This window comes from Culex pipiens, chromosome 3 (assembly GCF_016801865.2).
Source record: "Culex pipiens pallens isolate TS chromosome 3, TS_CPP_V2, whole genome shotgun sequence".
NCBI lineage: Eukaryota > Metazoa > Arthropoda > Insecta > Diptera > Culicidae > Culex > Culex pipiens.
This window is the reverse complement of record NC_068939.1, coordinates 154,595,568-154,612,995: the sequence shown is the minus strand read 5'-3', so window position 1 is coordinate 154,612,995 and position 17,428 is coordinate 154,595,568. Positions and strand designations below refer to the sequence as shown.

The window sequence follows — 17,428 nt, the reverse complement described above, 5'->3', positions numbered from 1 at the left end:
GAAAGCGGACTTGCTCGCCAAGAAGGGTGCTGAGAGTGGAAACATTTTTGAAAGGCCAATTAGCCTACAAGAATGCTACGGTTTTCCGAGGCAGCGTGCGCTTCTGGATTGGCAAAATCAATGGGACGACGACACCAAAGGACGTTGGATGTATTCCATACGACCTAAGGTGCAAAGAAAAGCCTGGTTCAAGGGAATGGACTTGACGCGTGGATTCATCAGAACGATGTCCCGCCTTATGTCGAACCATTACTCGTCCAAGGCTCATCTTTACCGTATCAACATGAGTGATACGAACATATGCGACTGTGGGCAGGGTTATCAGGACATCGACCATCTCGTATGGGCGTGTCCAGATCACCAGGCTCACAGAATTAAGTTGAAAGATACCCTCAGGGCCCGAGGAAGACCACCAGAAATCCCGATGCGAGACGCGCTTTCTCAGCTAGACCTTGATGTTCTCTATCCTATCTATCAGTTCCTCTCAGATTCCAAAATATCTATTTAGTTTTCTTCCAGTTAGTTTCTCTTCAGTTAGTTTTCCTTTATTTAGTATAACTCGCCTTCACACAAAGCCGTCGTTTCTGGTTTGCACCGGAAGCAAAGCAAGATCGCCCCAGCAGCTGGACACCGAGTTGCGGCTGAGGACAAAACGCAAAGGCCAGAAGAGCCAACCAAGACCCCTACACAATCCCCCTTCCCTTCCCACGCCTTGTCTTTAACATCAATCCCTTCCCTACTAACCCCGAGTAGGCCGCGGGTAATCGGCTCCCCTCCCACTAACATTTACACACAAGATCCTCTGTAATTATTAAGTTTTTTGTAATTACAAAAGCCGACTCGGTCCTAACCAGGTCCCAGTACCGAAAAGGACCTAATAAAAATAATTTTATGAAAAAAAAAAAAAAAAATAATTAGAGTTCACGCGCGGCGATACGACCGCAAGATAATGGTCGCATGACAGCCGCATGACAACCGCAGAACAATTTTTTGTCTGTTGTCAAAGGTTGCCTTGAGTTTTCAGCTGACTTTTTGGAAAATATTCAAAACAAACCAAGTTGACAGCCAAATCAATGCATAATTTCAGTTCAACTTGCTGATTTTTACCCTGCGGAAGTTAGGCGGCAATAATCTCCTGTAACTCACAGCGATGGAGAAACGTGATTTTATCTCGCAATAAGCAATAATAAGTATCAACAAACGAACCTACCCTGTCACGGCGTTCTAGCAGGATTCTAGCAGAGTTCTTACAGAGCTGGATATTCTTACAGAATTCTAGCAGAAATGTTCGACCGTTCTAGCAGGATTCTGACAGAACCAGCTTTGCTAGAGTATTTCGTGACTGGGTAACATGACACTTAATATGTGCAGCCGTCGCTCTTGCAACGGACACACCATTACACTGAACCCGTGCGACGCTCCTGAAACGAACGCACCATAGTTGAGCGAGCTGTCAAAGTTTTTCACTCGCGCGTGCTCGATCCTGTCTGTGTCTGTATTCGGTCGCAGTGTTAACCGAAATTTTCAACGGTAAATCGCGTGTGCTCGTGAAAAAGTAACATCCAGCGGTTGGCCTCAGGATTCTGAATGCGTTCCTGGTGTTGGACACATCCGCCGGGTGTTCGAACTGTTCCGACGATGGCGAAGAGTTTTGCTTTAAAACAACGAATGTTTCAGGTGGGTTATATTTGCGGAGGGCGGAATCCCGTCCCACGGCATACATTTTCTTTTGCCTGCTTGAGCTGCTTGGATATTGGCTGATGCATGAAGTGATTTGTTCATCTTTTTTCGGCACACTCAACAAACGTCAAACCAAACAAAATTGCTGCCGGATCTTTTCCGGGAGAGATCCGGAAAAAGATCCGGCAGCAATTTTTACTGATTTGACATTTGCTGAGGATGCCGAAAAGTTTTTTTTTGTGTTACTCTCGCAAAAGACAATTAGGTTTTACAGCGTGACGTCACGAGCGCACACGCACACACATTTTTACTTAGACACACGTGCAAAAAAAGTAATCAGTGCAGCCGAACTGTCAAATTTCTAACCTAAAAATCGAGTCGGCGTAAAACCTAATTAGGTTTTACGCCGACTCGATTTGGAGGATAGAAAAGAGTGCACAGTTCGATGCGGTCGTCGATTTTGTTCGGTGAAATTCGTCGACAATCGACGAAGACCATGTAAACAGTGCACACGAGCTGTCAAATGACGTCACGGCGTAAAACCTAATTAGGTTTCACAGCTTGACATCATGAGCGCACACGCACACACATTTTTACTGACACACGTGTAAAAAATGTAAACAGTAAAGGCAAGCTGTCAAATTTCTAACCTTAAACTCGAGTCGGCGTAAAACCTGATTGGCTGATGCAAGAAGTGATTTGTCTTCATTTTTCGACTCTCCCAACCAACGTCAAACCACTCAAAATTGCTGTCGGATCTTTTCCGGAAGAGATCCGGCAGCAAGTTTGTACTGATTTACGTTTGCTGCGGGTGCCGAAAAGTTTGGTTATGTTGCTGCATGTAAAAACAATACGATCATTTAGTGTTTTTATTCAACAGGGAACATTTCGCCTACGGGGTGAACTTCGCGCTCGATTTGGACGAGGAAAGCCGCAACAGAATCACTCGACAAGATCGCCAAGAAGTTGGCTTTTCTACAAGGACGATCGTGGATGGCGTGTGGCCCAATTTGTGCTGCCGGGGAGTACCAGTCCGGTCGCAATCATCAGACGATAGAGGAACATCATTGCACATGGGTCAAATGATCACCAAGGGAACATTCCCAACACAACCGGGTAAGCAGGAACGAAAAAGAACAGATCGTGAAGTTCAAACAAAATCGTGAAGAACCTATTTATCATTTTTTTTTTGTTGAATAAATTTAATAATTTGGATACGAAAATTTGAATGCAATTTAAAATAACAAACGTTTCAGTAATGTTTAATTAATGTTGTGTTTCATTTGTTTTATTTTTTTGCATAATGTTTTATTGAATTTAAGAAATTAAGAATTTAAGAAATTAAGATTTTAGGATTTAAGAATTATAGTATTCAAAAATTAATGAATCTTAGAAAAATAAATTGGAAATTCCGATTTTTTTTAAATGCTGAGATTAATTATAATTTTTAATAATAATAATATTAGCATCTAATAACTTAATTATTTTTAGAATTTAAGAATCAAATAACACCGAACTACGAATTTTTTGTGTAGGTTCAACTCGAGCGGGAGCATAAAACTTGCGCAACTTTTTTTTTACCGCGTTCGTTCTGAGCTTTGTACCCAGCGTTATGAAAAATGTTTGATTTTATCCTTTACTTAATTGTCTTCTCATTTTAAGCACTAACGAAACCAGCAAATCAATCCGGAGTCTCCAGTCGACAAAAAGGAGCCGGTGGTCAGTTTAAACGCACCATGACATCACCCATCCGAGGAGAAACAAGAATCGGTCGCGATCGAGATCGAAAGCGAAAGAAAGCGGCTTCGTTTTGGTGTTTGCAAAACTCTAGAGAAGACATTATCAATTAACAATTGAAAAAAAAACAAAGTTATTCAATGTTGAATGTAAATAAATTACAATGAATAATATAAAAGTACTGTAAAACATACTGTATTTACTATTTATTTTAATGTCCGAATATTGTTGTCACAGTACAATTTAGTAGGGAACAAACCATGAAAACAATAATTTTACTGTGTAATTCATTGTAATGCTTATTAGTTTTATTGTCCGCATATAGTTTTTACCGCATCATTCAGTAGATAAGAAACCATGAAGAACTGTAAATTGACTGTGCATTGCATTGTAATGCTTGCTGTATTTATTATTAATGCATGATGTTTTCTATAGTCAGGACGAGTTTTTGGATGAAAAATGCAACATTAGATTAACAGTAAAATGCGTCGTATTTGGAAAAAAATTGCATGGAAAAATTTCGAAATTTTTATGGTACCGGTGCATAACAACCCCCCTTTTTTATGGTAAAGTCCCAAAATACGACGCAAATTATCTTAAAAAACGATGCTGTCTACTGTTAAAACACTGTCAAAATGACAATATATTTTATCGTTTTGTAACGTTAAAATTTACTGTAAGTTCATCGGAAATCTTTATGCGGGAAGTTCAAAAACTTACAGAAATATCATAAAAAGAATATGCTTGAAATAAAAAAAAAAAACTATTGAAAAAAGTATTTGTTACCAAGAATGGAATAAAAACTGGCAATAAAAATTACATATACAAGATTGAATTATGTTTTTTTTATGTATATTTATATCACAAATAAAGAAAATGCTGTTGTTATTTTTTCTAAGAACTTTTTAAAGAACTGAACTGTTTATGTTTGAAATAATGGAAAAGCTAACCACAATATAGCAGAACTAGAATAAATTATTTGAAGGAACACACTATTTTTGCAAAAAAAAAAATATTTCAGTCTTCTTCTCATACAGTCCCGGGTCTCCTAAGTGTGAAGGTATGGCACGGGGAGAAGCACCGGATACCTATATTTACGCTTAGATTTTTTTGCGTCCATCTCCGGATTCGAACCGACGAATTCTGGATTGTGAATCCAGTGCGCGGTCCGATTGATCTAAATAATTTTAAAATGATGTTATATAATGTTCACGGGGTGAGGGGTTAAAACGATGAGACATGTATTTACAAATTTATTTGGACTTCGGATATCTCATTCGAAAATAAAACACTTTGGCACGTACTGTTTTATACAGCAATAGAATATATTATTTTAATGCTATTGTATAATAGTGTGTGGGGTGTACATCTATCTGCCTGTCTTGTTGTAACAATCAGTGTAACCATACATTCTTCATCATTTATCAAATTTTGCTTCTCTGTCTTCTGCGTTGTATCGGACATAAATTTGCTTAACCTGGACAAGGACAAGGGAGAAATCATCAATTTTAATAGGAATCGATCTGCTACCGCAAGAGAGAGGGTGTTGTTGGATGGTGCCTAATGTGTGCACTTGTTTTATCGACTAACAAAAAAGTTAACTTACATTAGTTACTCTCATCTTCGTCATTATTAGATTGAAACTTTATAGTTTAGAGATATAGCTTTAAATTTGATTTCCCGTGCGTTTTTTTTTTATTCTTGTCTTAACAGTGTGTGATGATACTAAAGTAATGGGTGATTTTAGGTGATCAAGAAAATGTGTTCTAACCTTAGCACAAGAAGCAGTTTAGAGTTTGCTTTTAACAGTTTACAGTTGGAGTGGTGGGAGGAAGGAGAAACATAAAATTGCACAAAATTGATTACTTTTTTAAACTTAAAAAGAAGGGGGGTGGGAAACAAGCAACAATAAAGTATAACAGATATAATTTTTATATTTTGTGTTCATTCTAAAGATATTAACTAGAGATGGAAATTTCCAATTTCATACCAGTACGTCTCAATACTAAATGTGGCTGTTTCTTCGCTTGCAATGTAAAGTTTGGACGATACACGTGTCAACAGTTTTATTTTAAAAAAATGCATCAATTTTATAATTGGATACACCACATGCAGAACTTAAGAAATAAATTTGATTTCTTAATTTTTTGTTTTTCCCTACAACTACTCTTATGGAAATGAAGTTTTATGTACACATAGAATCAACAGCCCAAGGTTTGAAAATAAACATGCATGCAAATAATTTAAAGCAGCAGCTTTCGTTTGTTGTTTTGTTGCTGGATTTGTTGGGAGGCGTTCAGCTTCTGGTTTGCTTCCTCAACGTCCGATGAAAGTTGGCCTCCGGAGGTCCCCAGCAGGTCAATGTTGTGGCCATCCTTGGCGAAAACCGTCGACGAGTAGATTTCGGGCGATTTTTTCACCGACTCCAGCAGATCACGATCGACGATCACTTCGGATTTTATGTTGAACCCGGAGCTGTGCTCGCTGTTGGCAACGATTTGCTCGAACTCGCGCTGGAACTGGGCCGCCTTCTGGTTGAACAGCGTTTCTTCGGCTTCCAGCTTGATGCGCATCTTGCTGCTGCCGTTCCAGACGTCGTCGTCCACGTCGTACTCAACGAGGGAGTGCGTCTTGGCCTTTTTGGCCTTGGGCGGTTCCTCCTCGGACGTGTAATCGTGCTCGTTGGCGATCAGCGAGTTGACGTTGAAGGCCATGATTTCATCGAAGTTGATCTCTTCGTCGACCAGTGCGTCACCGAGCTGTTCCTTGGTGTCGAACAGAAGCGAGCGCCGGCTTTGGGCCTGGGGCGTCTGAACCTGGGTCTTCTCGGTGGCGGCATCCTGCAGCAGTTCGGCCATCTCGATCGAGTCCTGGATGTTCTGCTGTTGCTGGGTTCCGCCAAGTTTCAGGTTCGGGACGGCAACGAGGGCCATGCTCAGCAGTAGCACCATTAGACAGGTGGCCGGTTGTGTCGTCTTGCCGGTACCCTTGGTCAGCAGTGACTGGATCTTCTTCATCTGGCTCATGAGATCGTGGTTCTGGCTTTGCAGGATCTTGATGCGCTTCAGCAGCGTCTGGTTCTCCTCGGTGCACTGTTTGACCCTGCAGAAACGAAAAAAAATCTAATTTTAGTTAACATTCTCAAACTCACTCCCTCTCAAAAAACATCTCACCTCTCTTCCAGCCCGTCAACGTACTCCTTCTTGCGCTTGCGCGAGTCCTGGGCGGAAATCTTGTTGCGGATCTTCCGCCGGATTCGCTTCAGCTCGCGTTCCTCGTGCTTGGTCAGCGGGTAGCTCGTCGGCAGCGAAATTCCTTCCTTCGAAAGCAGGCGCTTCTCTTCCGCGGTGAGAACCAACTTTTGGTAGGCTCCGGAAGCGGTCTTTCCGCCGTTTAGGCTCATCCCGTCGTCCCCATCCAGGTCGTCGTCCAGATCTTCGGCGTCGGAATCGCTCACCAGAGAGTGGTGATTATGGTGCTGTTGCTTCTGGACCTGCTCGATAACGGAATTGCTTTGCTGCATAATGTCCTCGAAGACGAAGCTTTCGTTGTCCGAGTTGGGCGCGGTGTCGCTGCCGCCATCGTCCATCACAAGCTGCTCCTTGCTGAGGACGACGTTCTTCTGGATGAGTCCTTGCTTGGACTGCTGCAGCAGATTCGCCGCGGCCAGCTTAATGTTGGCGGACTTGGCATTCAAGTTCGCTGGGTTGACAATCTTGATAGTTCGCAAGTCCTGAATCGAAACGGGCACCAAAATGGAACGACCGTTCTGCTGCTGTTGCTGCTGAACACGAATGATTTTACGCACTCCGTTGGCAGCGCCACCAGACGTCAACACGACGTTCTTGTTGTTCAGGAAAACGGTTCCACCGGACTTTCCCGTCGTCATCGAACCGTTCTTCAACTGAAGGGTAACTTTTTTATTCATATTGTTCGCGACCGTTTGGCCGGCCTTGGCCGTTGCAACGCGGTATATTTTGACCTCCTTGCCGTTGACTAGCTGGGTCGTCTGCAGCTGATCCTTGCTCAAAACCAACCCTCCACCGGCGGTGACATTTGTGGCCACCGTTGGCTCAAAGTCCGGCTGAGCCTTCTCGACAATCACCTTGGCTGTCGTCGGAGCTGCCTTCTTGAGCTGCTGGGCACCGTTGCTGATAACCGTCTTGACCGTCTGGTAGACCTTGCTGCCCGCCTTGGACATGACGGCGGTCACCGTTTGCGGCTGCTGAACGATGATCTGCTGGTTCTGGATCGGTTCTTGCTTCATGTACCGCGGCGGGGAGTTTTGACCGCCACGTTCGCTGATCGATGGCCCCGGCGACGACACAGCCGGGCTGAGGGCTTCGTAGTCCGTGCCACTGCAAAGTAAAGAGAAAGGGTTGATTAGCTGATTGAAGTTCTATTTAAAGTAGTGACGATGCATTGCTGCAGCGAGATTCATATCGAGCACTCACTTAAGCGTCGTCGTTCCTGACCCAGATATTAGGCCTGAACCATCGTCACGTTCGCGCTTTGTGCGGGAAGTTTAAAAACAGACGCGCAGCGTCGAAATGATTCGCCGGTTTTGTTTCTCGTGCCAGCTTCAATTTGGAGGACTACTAGCGTTGTGTGTAAAATACAGTACTCAACCGTACATACTAGTATCGTGATCGTGGTATATCATTAAGCTTCTTTCAACTGCGTACGCTATCCGTTGAGCTGCGCTCTACTTGTGGTTTCTTATACTTTCGCCACCACTGTGATGGCGGCTCATGCAGTCGCCGCCACCGGGTCTGATGACGAGATCATCAGATGTCTAGAAGATCACCACACCAGCAATGCAACAAACTGCATTTTGAAAATAGCAATGCCACGGGTCCCCCACAGACCGTTATTATGAGAAAAAAATTTCCACCCAAACCAATGATTGGACATGATTCCTAGAACCATTCTGCACCTCTGAAATTAAGGGGAAATCGCATGTAAAATGCGTAGGAAAAGATCAAAGTTTCAATGTTTTAACTCGGAAACATTACTGGTCATGGTTTTAAATTGTACTAACATGTAGCAGAATTATATAAAAACGATTTACAGCACTGACCTAGCCGGATTAAGCCTAAGTCAAGTGACTTAAGTATATTATTTACAAGTTTATACCTTAATATTAAAAAAAAACTCCTACATCAAGGAATTTTCAGTCAAAGAAAACTAGATTGCACAAAAATTACTTAAAATGGGGTGACTTTGAGCCAAGGCATAAAGATTGCTTTGTAAGCTTGAGTATTATGTTAATTTATTTATTTGTAGACGGATTAATTTGGTCTATTTATGCTCCCACAAAGCACTTTGCTGATATTGCTACGCAAATCTGCTTAATCTGTTTAAATAAAGCCTGCTGATTTAAAATTAAATAAATTAAAATAAATTTACAATCTCCTGGAATCCTCCAAATTTGAAAATGATGCTCACATTTTACAGTCTTGAATCAATTCCTACTGAAATCAAATAAAACACAATCAAAATATTAGGGCAACAAATTTTTGTACGTGGCAAGTTTTTGACATTGCAATTAGAACAAAATTGTTCTTTTTTGTTTTTAACCGTTTACAAATTTCAACCTTACGAATGAAATCCTGAGAGTACTTCAGCTATCATTTAGCTCATATATTTTTGTTGTCCTGTGTAATGATAATAATTAGCAAAAAGTTAAATGACACAACTTCTCACAAGATTCATATTTCAAAACAATTAATTATTTTCCAACATTGCAGTTATCGTCATGAAATAAAAAATAACATTTTATAATTGACTAAAGTAACTCATAATTAGAATTCAATAGAACATATTATTGTTCATCAAGAACGTTCACTAATAATGTATTCATCAAAACAAAACCTACTTCTACTCAATGTGAAAACACAATCAATCTTATAACAAGCTTGGCATATCTTATGAATACATGGAAATAGTACAGTTAAATATCAAATCAAATCAAATTGTTCGCTCTACAAACAATACCAGCCCAACAAGGGTGAGAGGCAACCACGTTTAACACTCCACCACCGAACCCAGTAGAGTCAAATACGTACAGGCGATGTAAGTTTTCAATGTGACTTGTGTCCTAAACTCTAGTTGGGGTCAAGCGGTAAGGCTTATGGAACTAAAGCTTTATATATTGTTTTTTTTAGTTTTTCGTTCTTATTGAACTTTTTATGGCAGAGGACAACAAAATCTAAGAACAATATTTGCTACGATTATACTTTACAATTCAAGCTTATCGAGCTTGTTGGTAAGCTATCTGGCTATTATAAAATCGTAAAATTTGGTACAATGTCACCCCTTGGCTCAAAGTCACCCCATTTTAAGTTATTTTTGGGCAATCTAGTTTTCTTTAACTGAAAATTCCTTGATGTAGGAGTTTTTTTGTAAATAATAACTTAAGTCACTTGACTTAGGCTTAATCCGGCTAAGTCAGTGCTGTAAATCGTTTTTATATCATTCTGCTACATGTTAGTACAATTTAAAACCATGACCAGTAATGTTTCCGAGTTAAAACATTGAAACTTTGATCTTTTCCTACGCATTTTACATGCGATTTCCCCTTAATTTCTACTCAAAACACTAAAACTGACCGTATTCGAAATTTCTGCCGGCAAATATTTTGAAACTCGGCCTAGAGGTGCAGAATGGTCCCAGGAACCATGTCCAATCATTGGTTTGGGTGGAATTTTTTTTCTCATAATAACGGTCTGTGGGGGACCCGTGAATGCAAAAATGAATTCCTGTATGTTTTCCATAGTGCATGTTAAAGTTGATCATACAAAATAAGAGCGAGCGAACTACTTATAAAAGTTAATACCTTTTTAAAATAATTTTGTTAAATTTTGGTTATATTTCTTATCAAAAAATATTGAAAAGATGAATTCAAATTAAATATTTTTACAGATATCAACTCTTTCAATCCCGAAACATTCATATAAGACAATTTAGACTGAAAAAAAACGTGTTCTAACATTTGCATATTCCATTTTGGCACGCACCTTTATCCATTTTCTTAGGGACAATCGTCTCTGTGTGCCAAATTTTGGCCAACTCGGTTGAAGTTTAGATGTCGCTGTTCTGCCTTGAAACTATTGAAAATATGTTCGAACTCGTTTTTATTGAATCGTTCAAAACTTATCAGGGACAACTCGTTTTGTTGTACGGTCTTTTTTAATTTTTTTAATCGCTTTTTTCAATTAACTTTTCAAAAGGGCCAAACATTCAATATTTAAATTTTAGTCTTGATGAAAAATATAGTATTGTTTTAGAAAAGATCGAACAGTTTCACAAATGTTTCATTTTTTAACATTGAAAATCAAACCATTAGGCTGGTACAAATTTTATTTAAAGTTTTTGTGAGGGGGACACAAAATTCAAAGAATATCAGGGGGCAAATGTTTTTTTTTTTCACAAAATTTCAATGGAAACTTGAGTGCAATCAGCTGAAATCAATATATATTATTTTTGGGTTGATTTAAAAACCTTCAGAATTTTCAAAAATTTGCGATGTTTAGTACCGCTAAAAGTTTTTTTGACTAAAACTTTTTTTTTCGTCAAATCTTACATTTTTTGAAAACTAATGATTGAAAAACAACTGAACTAGTGTAAAATGCATTTTAGAACACTTTTTGCATCCAAATGCAGAGACTATGGCTTGTTATTTAAATTTTATTTTATTCAATTTTATTTTTGCTGTTTCTCAGCAACCAGAGGTCCAAACTTCAATGTCTTTTAGACTAATTTATAGCAAATTTTCTGAATTAAAAAAATATTTTCAGAAATGGTCACTCACGCATGGTCACTTTTTTGAAAAGTCGAAAAACTTCTAATATCTTGAAAACGGGGCGCTTTGTCATAAAAAATTAAGTACCTAATTTTCGCTTGAATATTAAATTTTACATTTAAAAAATTGTATAAAATTCCGATTTTTTTTCCAAAAATCACTATTTTTCAAAAAATTATAGCTCGGCGGCAGAATTTTTGACCATATTTCTGTATGGCTCAAAATTTACGAGTTGTTTTTGAGTTTTTGACATATAAAAAAAATCTCAAAAATAAAAAAAACGGGTTTTGGAAAACTTAGTTTTTGAATTTAAATATCCGCAAAACGAATTCCGTGTGCATATTTTTCCAAAAAAAGTTCTCATCAATACCTACAACTTTGCCGAAGACACAAAATTTTCAGAAAACTCCTTCAAAAGTTACAGATTTTCGAGTGTTTATATTACAGGGTAGTTAGGGACCATCCATAAACCACGTGGACACTTTAGGGGGGGGGGGGGGGGGTATGGCGATTGTCCACGCTCAATACAAAAAAAGTTTTTTTTGTATGGATAATTGTCCAAGAGGGGGGGGGGGGGGGGGTTGCGATTTCCAAAAAAGTGTCCACGTGGTTTGTGGATGGTCCCTTACGGAGAAGTCGAAAAAAATCCGCGCCGTCCCAAAACCCAATCTTAGAACGCAGAATGTTGAAGCGCCGGTAATTAGGATTTTTAGGATAAAGTAAACCAGCGAGAAAAGCCATCACAATAAATGTGACTAAAAAAAATCAAATATTTTGAAATTTAAATACACAAATAAATAAAATTTTAAAAGAAAATTTAAAAAATCATTAATTTTCTAAAAATAAAACTTTTCATAATTCTAAATCTGAGGATTTTATAATTAGCATGCAGTTCTTACTCGATGATCCTCGCTTAAGTGTCATTCAGAAAAATCGAAATACGAAATTTGTATTATTTTTTTCTCAAAATTTCTCTAACCTAAAATATGACTTCAAAAAAGCTCCAAAGTTATCAGATTTTCTGTAATCTATGATGGTGACAAAAATTGCAGCATTTAAGAATTGATGAGTTCTGCAGTTTTAATTTTTTTTAAAGGTCCAGAATATAAGAATTCGGATATTCCTTTTTTTAAAGGTCCAAGGTTTGAGAATTTACGAATTTTTATGGTTTTGTTCTATTGATTGTTTTTATATTCAATTTTTATATTTTTTAAGCTCTTAGATTTTTTTTTTGAATTTGGATTTTTTGGAATTCTTGATTTTTTTGGAGTTTTAATTTAATCATAAAAAAGTGGCTTAAACGCACATTAAATTATTTCGGATTTTAATTATATTTCAAATCTTGTGACCAACTTTTCAACATTTAACTTCATGGTCTCTCAAAAACTGAGAGGTGATAAAACTAATCTATGGAACTAATTTCCCAAGCAATCCAGTAAAGAAATCAAATAGCTACTCACAAGTCCAAGTTATCGCTCGACAGCCCACTGTCGGACGCGGCCGACGAAAGCGCGCCTTGCTGCTGCTGTTGCTGCTCGGCAACGCACCTCTCAAACTCGTTAAACTCGGCCATCCCATCGTCTTCCAGTAGATCCATCTTGATGGTCGTCAGTTCCGGCTGTTCTACCGCGACCGTCGGCACAACGGCAGCGGCCATCTCCGGCGATGCGTCGCCCATAAACTCGTCCTCGCCGTCGTCCTCCAGCGATCCGGCCGAGCTACCCGGGAAGCCGTGGAACTCCTGGTCCGAGCTGAGCGACGAAAGCGGCGACATGGCCTGCTCGGGCAGACCCAGGTTGGCCATCATGCCGAGTTCGCCTGTTGCGTACGAGCTGCTGCTGCTGCTGAATCCGTTCTGCAGGTTGCTGATCAAGCTGGACGAAATGTCGTTCATGCCGGCGTCCGGCGAGCCACCGTTGCTGGACTCGCTGAACAGCAGGTTCGTGTCCAGCTGGAACAGGTCCATGAAGTCGTCCGGGTTGGCGGGCCACTCCTCCGGCTGGAGAAAAGAAAGAGACGAGAATTGAGGTGAGTGAAAGCAATAACTAGATATTGGTTGGGCCAGTTGGGTGAAAGTGAATTGCATAATTGAATTAAAGGATTTTTTTTTCGGGGACAGGAAAACGTACGACTGCCGGCCGGCTCCGTGTGGCTAAGGATTTGCGGTTGACGTAATACGCGTGGTCGAACCTTGAATCATGCTCACAGGTCGCGCTGTGATGCAATAACTAAGGTGAGTACAATAACATAGGTTATTATTAGTGAATAGTGAGCAAAACAGCATAAAGTTGATATTCCTGAAATAGTTTCCCTTCGCAAAACGAGTGTATCATAAAAGCAGCGTTTATTTATAGCACGTCCCAGGCCACATAATGCGCTTACTTCTGGTACCAAGACCCGCAAGATGGTTTCTCCCATTAGACTACAAGAGCTCACACATAAATCGGGGCTTGTTTTGCGAATAGTGGTAGTGCACGTCACCTTTTTTTCATATGCCGCGACTGCGGCATAATTTGCGACGCGAATTGCAGCCATACAATCGAACAAGAAAAAAAAAGCAAACGAGAAGTAAAAGTTGCGGTGAACCGAATGTAATTTGAAGAGCTTCATCAAAGACGTTGCAAATTTTAGGAGTTATGCAATTTAGCGTGGTGGGCACGAAATGGATCGGTTTCAATGAATTAGTTACTAAAGTAAAAAAAAACGCTTTGGTAAAGGCAAAAAAATTAAATATTGCATTAAGTGGTATGTTTTATACAATTTTCAGGATAAATTTGACGGAAACTTTTAGGGTACTTTCTTTATGACCAAAGAAGTCATTTGGCATCATAAGTTCATCCATACAATTTTGGCAGTTATCCATACAAAAGGCAATGAAAATAAAAAAAAAATCTGAATTTTCAAAACGGATTTGTTGTTTTCGGAAACATTGAATTGCGCAACAAAAAACATTTTTAAAATTTATTATGGGGTTAGTGAATTTTTACGATTTCGCGGACATTGTGAAATTCGTGAAATTTTTAAGATTTTCGTGAAATCCCGTGAAATTTATCAATTTTCTCAAATCAATTCTTTGAAATAACAATATAATAAATATGTTATCAGTAAAGACTTTTTTTAAGTAAATTTTATTAGTTTTCAATTGAAAAGCGTGATATGAACCATTTCAAGAATTGTTAGCAAACGAACATTATTGTTACAAGATTTACTGAGAAATGAATGCTGCGAATACTTAAATGATGTTTGCAAAAATCAGTCAAAGTAAAAAACATATTCTCATAATCATCAAGTTATCCCAAGGATGATATCATCAATCATTTGAAAAAAATTTCCTTTTTCAACCAAACTTTGTTACAATTGACTGAAAAATGATATTGTGATAAGTTTTTGAAGAATGCACAGATCATTTTTATTGATTTGATTTATGTTTAGAAATCAATTATAAGCAAACGTTCATGTAAAAGTAACACTCAGTAAAAACAGTCGTCTTTCCCTTAGTCAATATATAATTGACCAGAGGAGCAAGCAATAAGAATATAGAACGACAAATTTAAATCCATTAGAGTAGAGAAAAAAAATAAGAAAAATATTGCTATTTAGATCAGTTTATCATTTTTCCTTAGGAAACTAGGTAATAAATTTTAACAATATTTGCATTCGCTGTAATAACAATTTGACTTTTATTTTAATTGAAAGGTATAATTTTAAAATAAAAAAAGTAAAGCTTGGTTTATTAAGATTAAATGAATACTATATATGATCTTATAAAAATCAGTTTTTTCTGAGTCCTGATCAATTTTTACGATATGCGACTATTTTGGAAGTTAAAAAATATGATTTTTTTGTTTTCTGATTTTAAATAAAATTTAGAGGATTTTGTTACAAATCAAATTATGTGTGCCTATTGATTTTTAATTTAATTTTTGAAAGTGAGATGAAAACTTTAAAAAATATTTTTACTAGGCAAAATGTCGCAGAAAATTCAAGTCACTATTTTAAATATTTTTGCTAGACAAGATTGTCAAATCTAGCTTTGACATTAAATTCAATTAAATTTAAAAAGAGAATTTAAAACCAAATCAACGAAAACTGTTTAGCTATACATATTGCACGAATATAAAAAAGCAGTTCAATAAATGAGAATACGCATGCTCTACATTTTGTTTCAAAATATATTTATAGACGGGGACACTTTTTTGAAAATAAGGTAAGTTTTTTTTTGTGTTTCGTTCAAATTTTGTGAAGATTTTTTTTGGCTATTGAAAAATAATATACAATGAAGCATAAAAAGTAGTTTCTGTATTTTTAGCATAAGATTATAGACTTATGTTCACATTTTTCCCGTTCCGTGAAATTTTGTGTTTTGAAATTAAGGTCCCCGTGAAATTTGCGATTTTGGAGCGTGAAAAATCACTAAGCATAATTATTAAGCTTATTTAAAAAAAAAAATCGTAGGCGTTGACAAAAATGCGTCAAACAAAATTATTTATAAATGTAAAAAAAAAAACTTGAAATCAAAATGCACTTACAAATAAAATATGATGTGCACCGTTGTCAAGGTTTTACTACTTGATTTTATTTTCAAATCGTGACTTTTTACCTGAACAGGTATTATTTTTTCAAGGAGATCAGAAAATTGCTTATAGGACATTGAAGATTGGTCCAATGGAGCCTCCAAGAGAAAAACAAGCAGGAAAAAATATGTTTTCTGAAGAAGGTATTAGACTATATAACTAACAAACAAACCCGCAACTTTTTAGTGTTTGATGGTTTGCCTTGCTCACAAACAAGGCAGACTGTATGCCGGCTGACGTTTCTACAATCAAATGCAGGCAGACAAACAAAGCAAGCAAACTGTCAAAAAGTTTGAGTAACTGTTTGTTTGTTTGTCAAAGTCTAATACCTACTTTAGGCTGTTGCAAATATTTTCCAAAGCATTGAAATGTTGAAATTTTGGCTTGTTATTTCAATTTTTATATTTTTTTGCCGAGCCTAGGTACAAAATCTTTGTAAAATATTTGCCTTATCAGAAAAAATAGTTACTTCAATAATAATTCCTCATTTTTTTTTAAATTGACCTGCACAAAACATTAAATTGCGCAAAAATATAAAACAAATTTTCAAGCAAATTTTAAAGCAAAACAATGTAAATGGGCCAAAGCCGAAGTGTAAACGAACAATCTGTCTTGCTTATGTCAGTGGATGTTTACGTTAGAAGCGAGCAGAACAGACTCTTTGTTTACACTTCGGCTTTGGTCCATTTACATTGTTTTGCTTGTCTTTTAGGTATAGAGCGTGGACAATCGCTGAAACTTGAAAATATTTTGTGTAATATTTTGTACAATTTTAAAATAAATTCACTCACTTCTTTAATAACTTACAAGTAACTAACTTTAAATTTAAGGTTCCTTTCACTATTTCAGTCTATTTGAAAATGAAAAGACTATTTCTGGGGCAACATTTGAAAGGAGACATTCAGAATCCTAATAAATATTGGACGCAGATCTTAATTTTTTTATGAATCAAAAGACTTTTATTAGTTTTTTGTTTATTTAACAAGAGGTGACAATGTTGATGAAAAACATATATGTATAAAAATAGAGCCTCATATTTTCGATTATGGCAATCGTATGATTCTACCTCATTTTGTCACATTGCATTGATTGAATATTTTATAAAAGATTCCAACTTAAATTTGGCAATGGTCTTTTTCGAGGTAAATATTCTTAATTTGTTTAACTAAATTCATTAATTCATTAAATACTATATATTTTTACCGAATGACTAACACAATTCAGAGACTTTATTCGAGTTATTTATAAGCAACAAGTTATACAGTAAACTTTATTCTGAGAAATTATGACCTCCCGGGAGGCGCAGCAACGCCCTAACCCGTTCCTTCGAATCAGACTACAAACCTTTAAATTCACTACCAACCAGTTCCAGCTTAAAAATCATCAAAATGTCAAGACCGTGTGTACCGTAAAACAGACCACATGGCATGGCAACAAAATTCGTAGAGCTCCCCCGCGGGCTAAATCGAAACTGCTGAAACAAAATTGCATGCACCAAATATTCAACCCAAAAAACGCGACTATAGTAAATCGACTGGACCGGCGAAGGTTTGCACAAAATCTGCATGTGGACGACGCGACGCCAACCAACATTTGGAGGCCGTTCACTTTGAAGAACACCACGTTGCCGTTG

The 17,428-nt window shown here is 37.7% G+C and overlaps 1 protein-coding gene across 3 annotated transcripts in view; it reads right to left on the bottom strand.

The window, feature by feature from the left end:
- Nucleotides 1–4,718: 4,718 nt before the first annotated feature.
- LOC120418168 (uncharacterized) overlaps nt 4,719–17,428 on the bottom strand; it is a 41,043-nt gene continuing 28,333 nt past the window's right edge. For all 3 annotated transcript variants that reach the window (XM_039580466.2, XM_039580467.2, XM_039580465.2), the window contains exons 2-4: nt 12,682–13,220; nt 6,591–7,775; nt 4,719–6,519 (exon numbers count right to left, since the gene is read on the bottom strand). In XM_039580466.2, the coding sequence (XP_039436400.1) occupies nt 5,661–6,519; nt 6,591–7,775; nt 12,682–13,220 (2,583 nt within the window). In that variant the 3' untranslated portion in view covers nt 4,719–5,660. The remainder of the gene's footprint in view (nt 6,520–6,590; nt 7,776–12,681; nt 13,221–17,428) is intronic.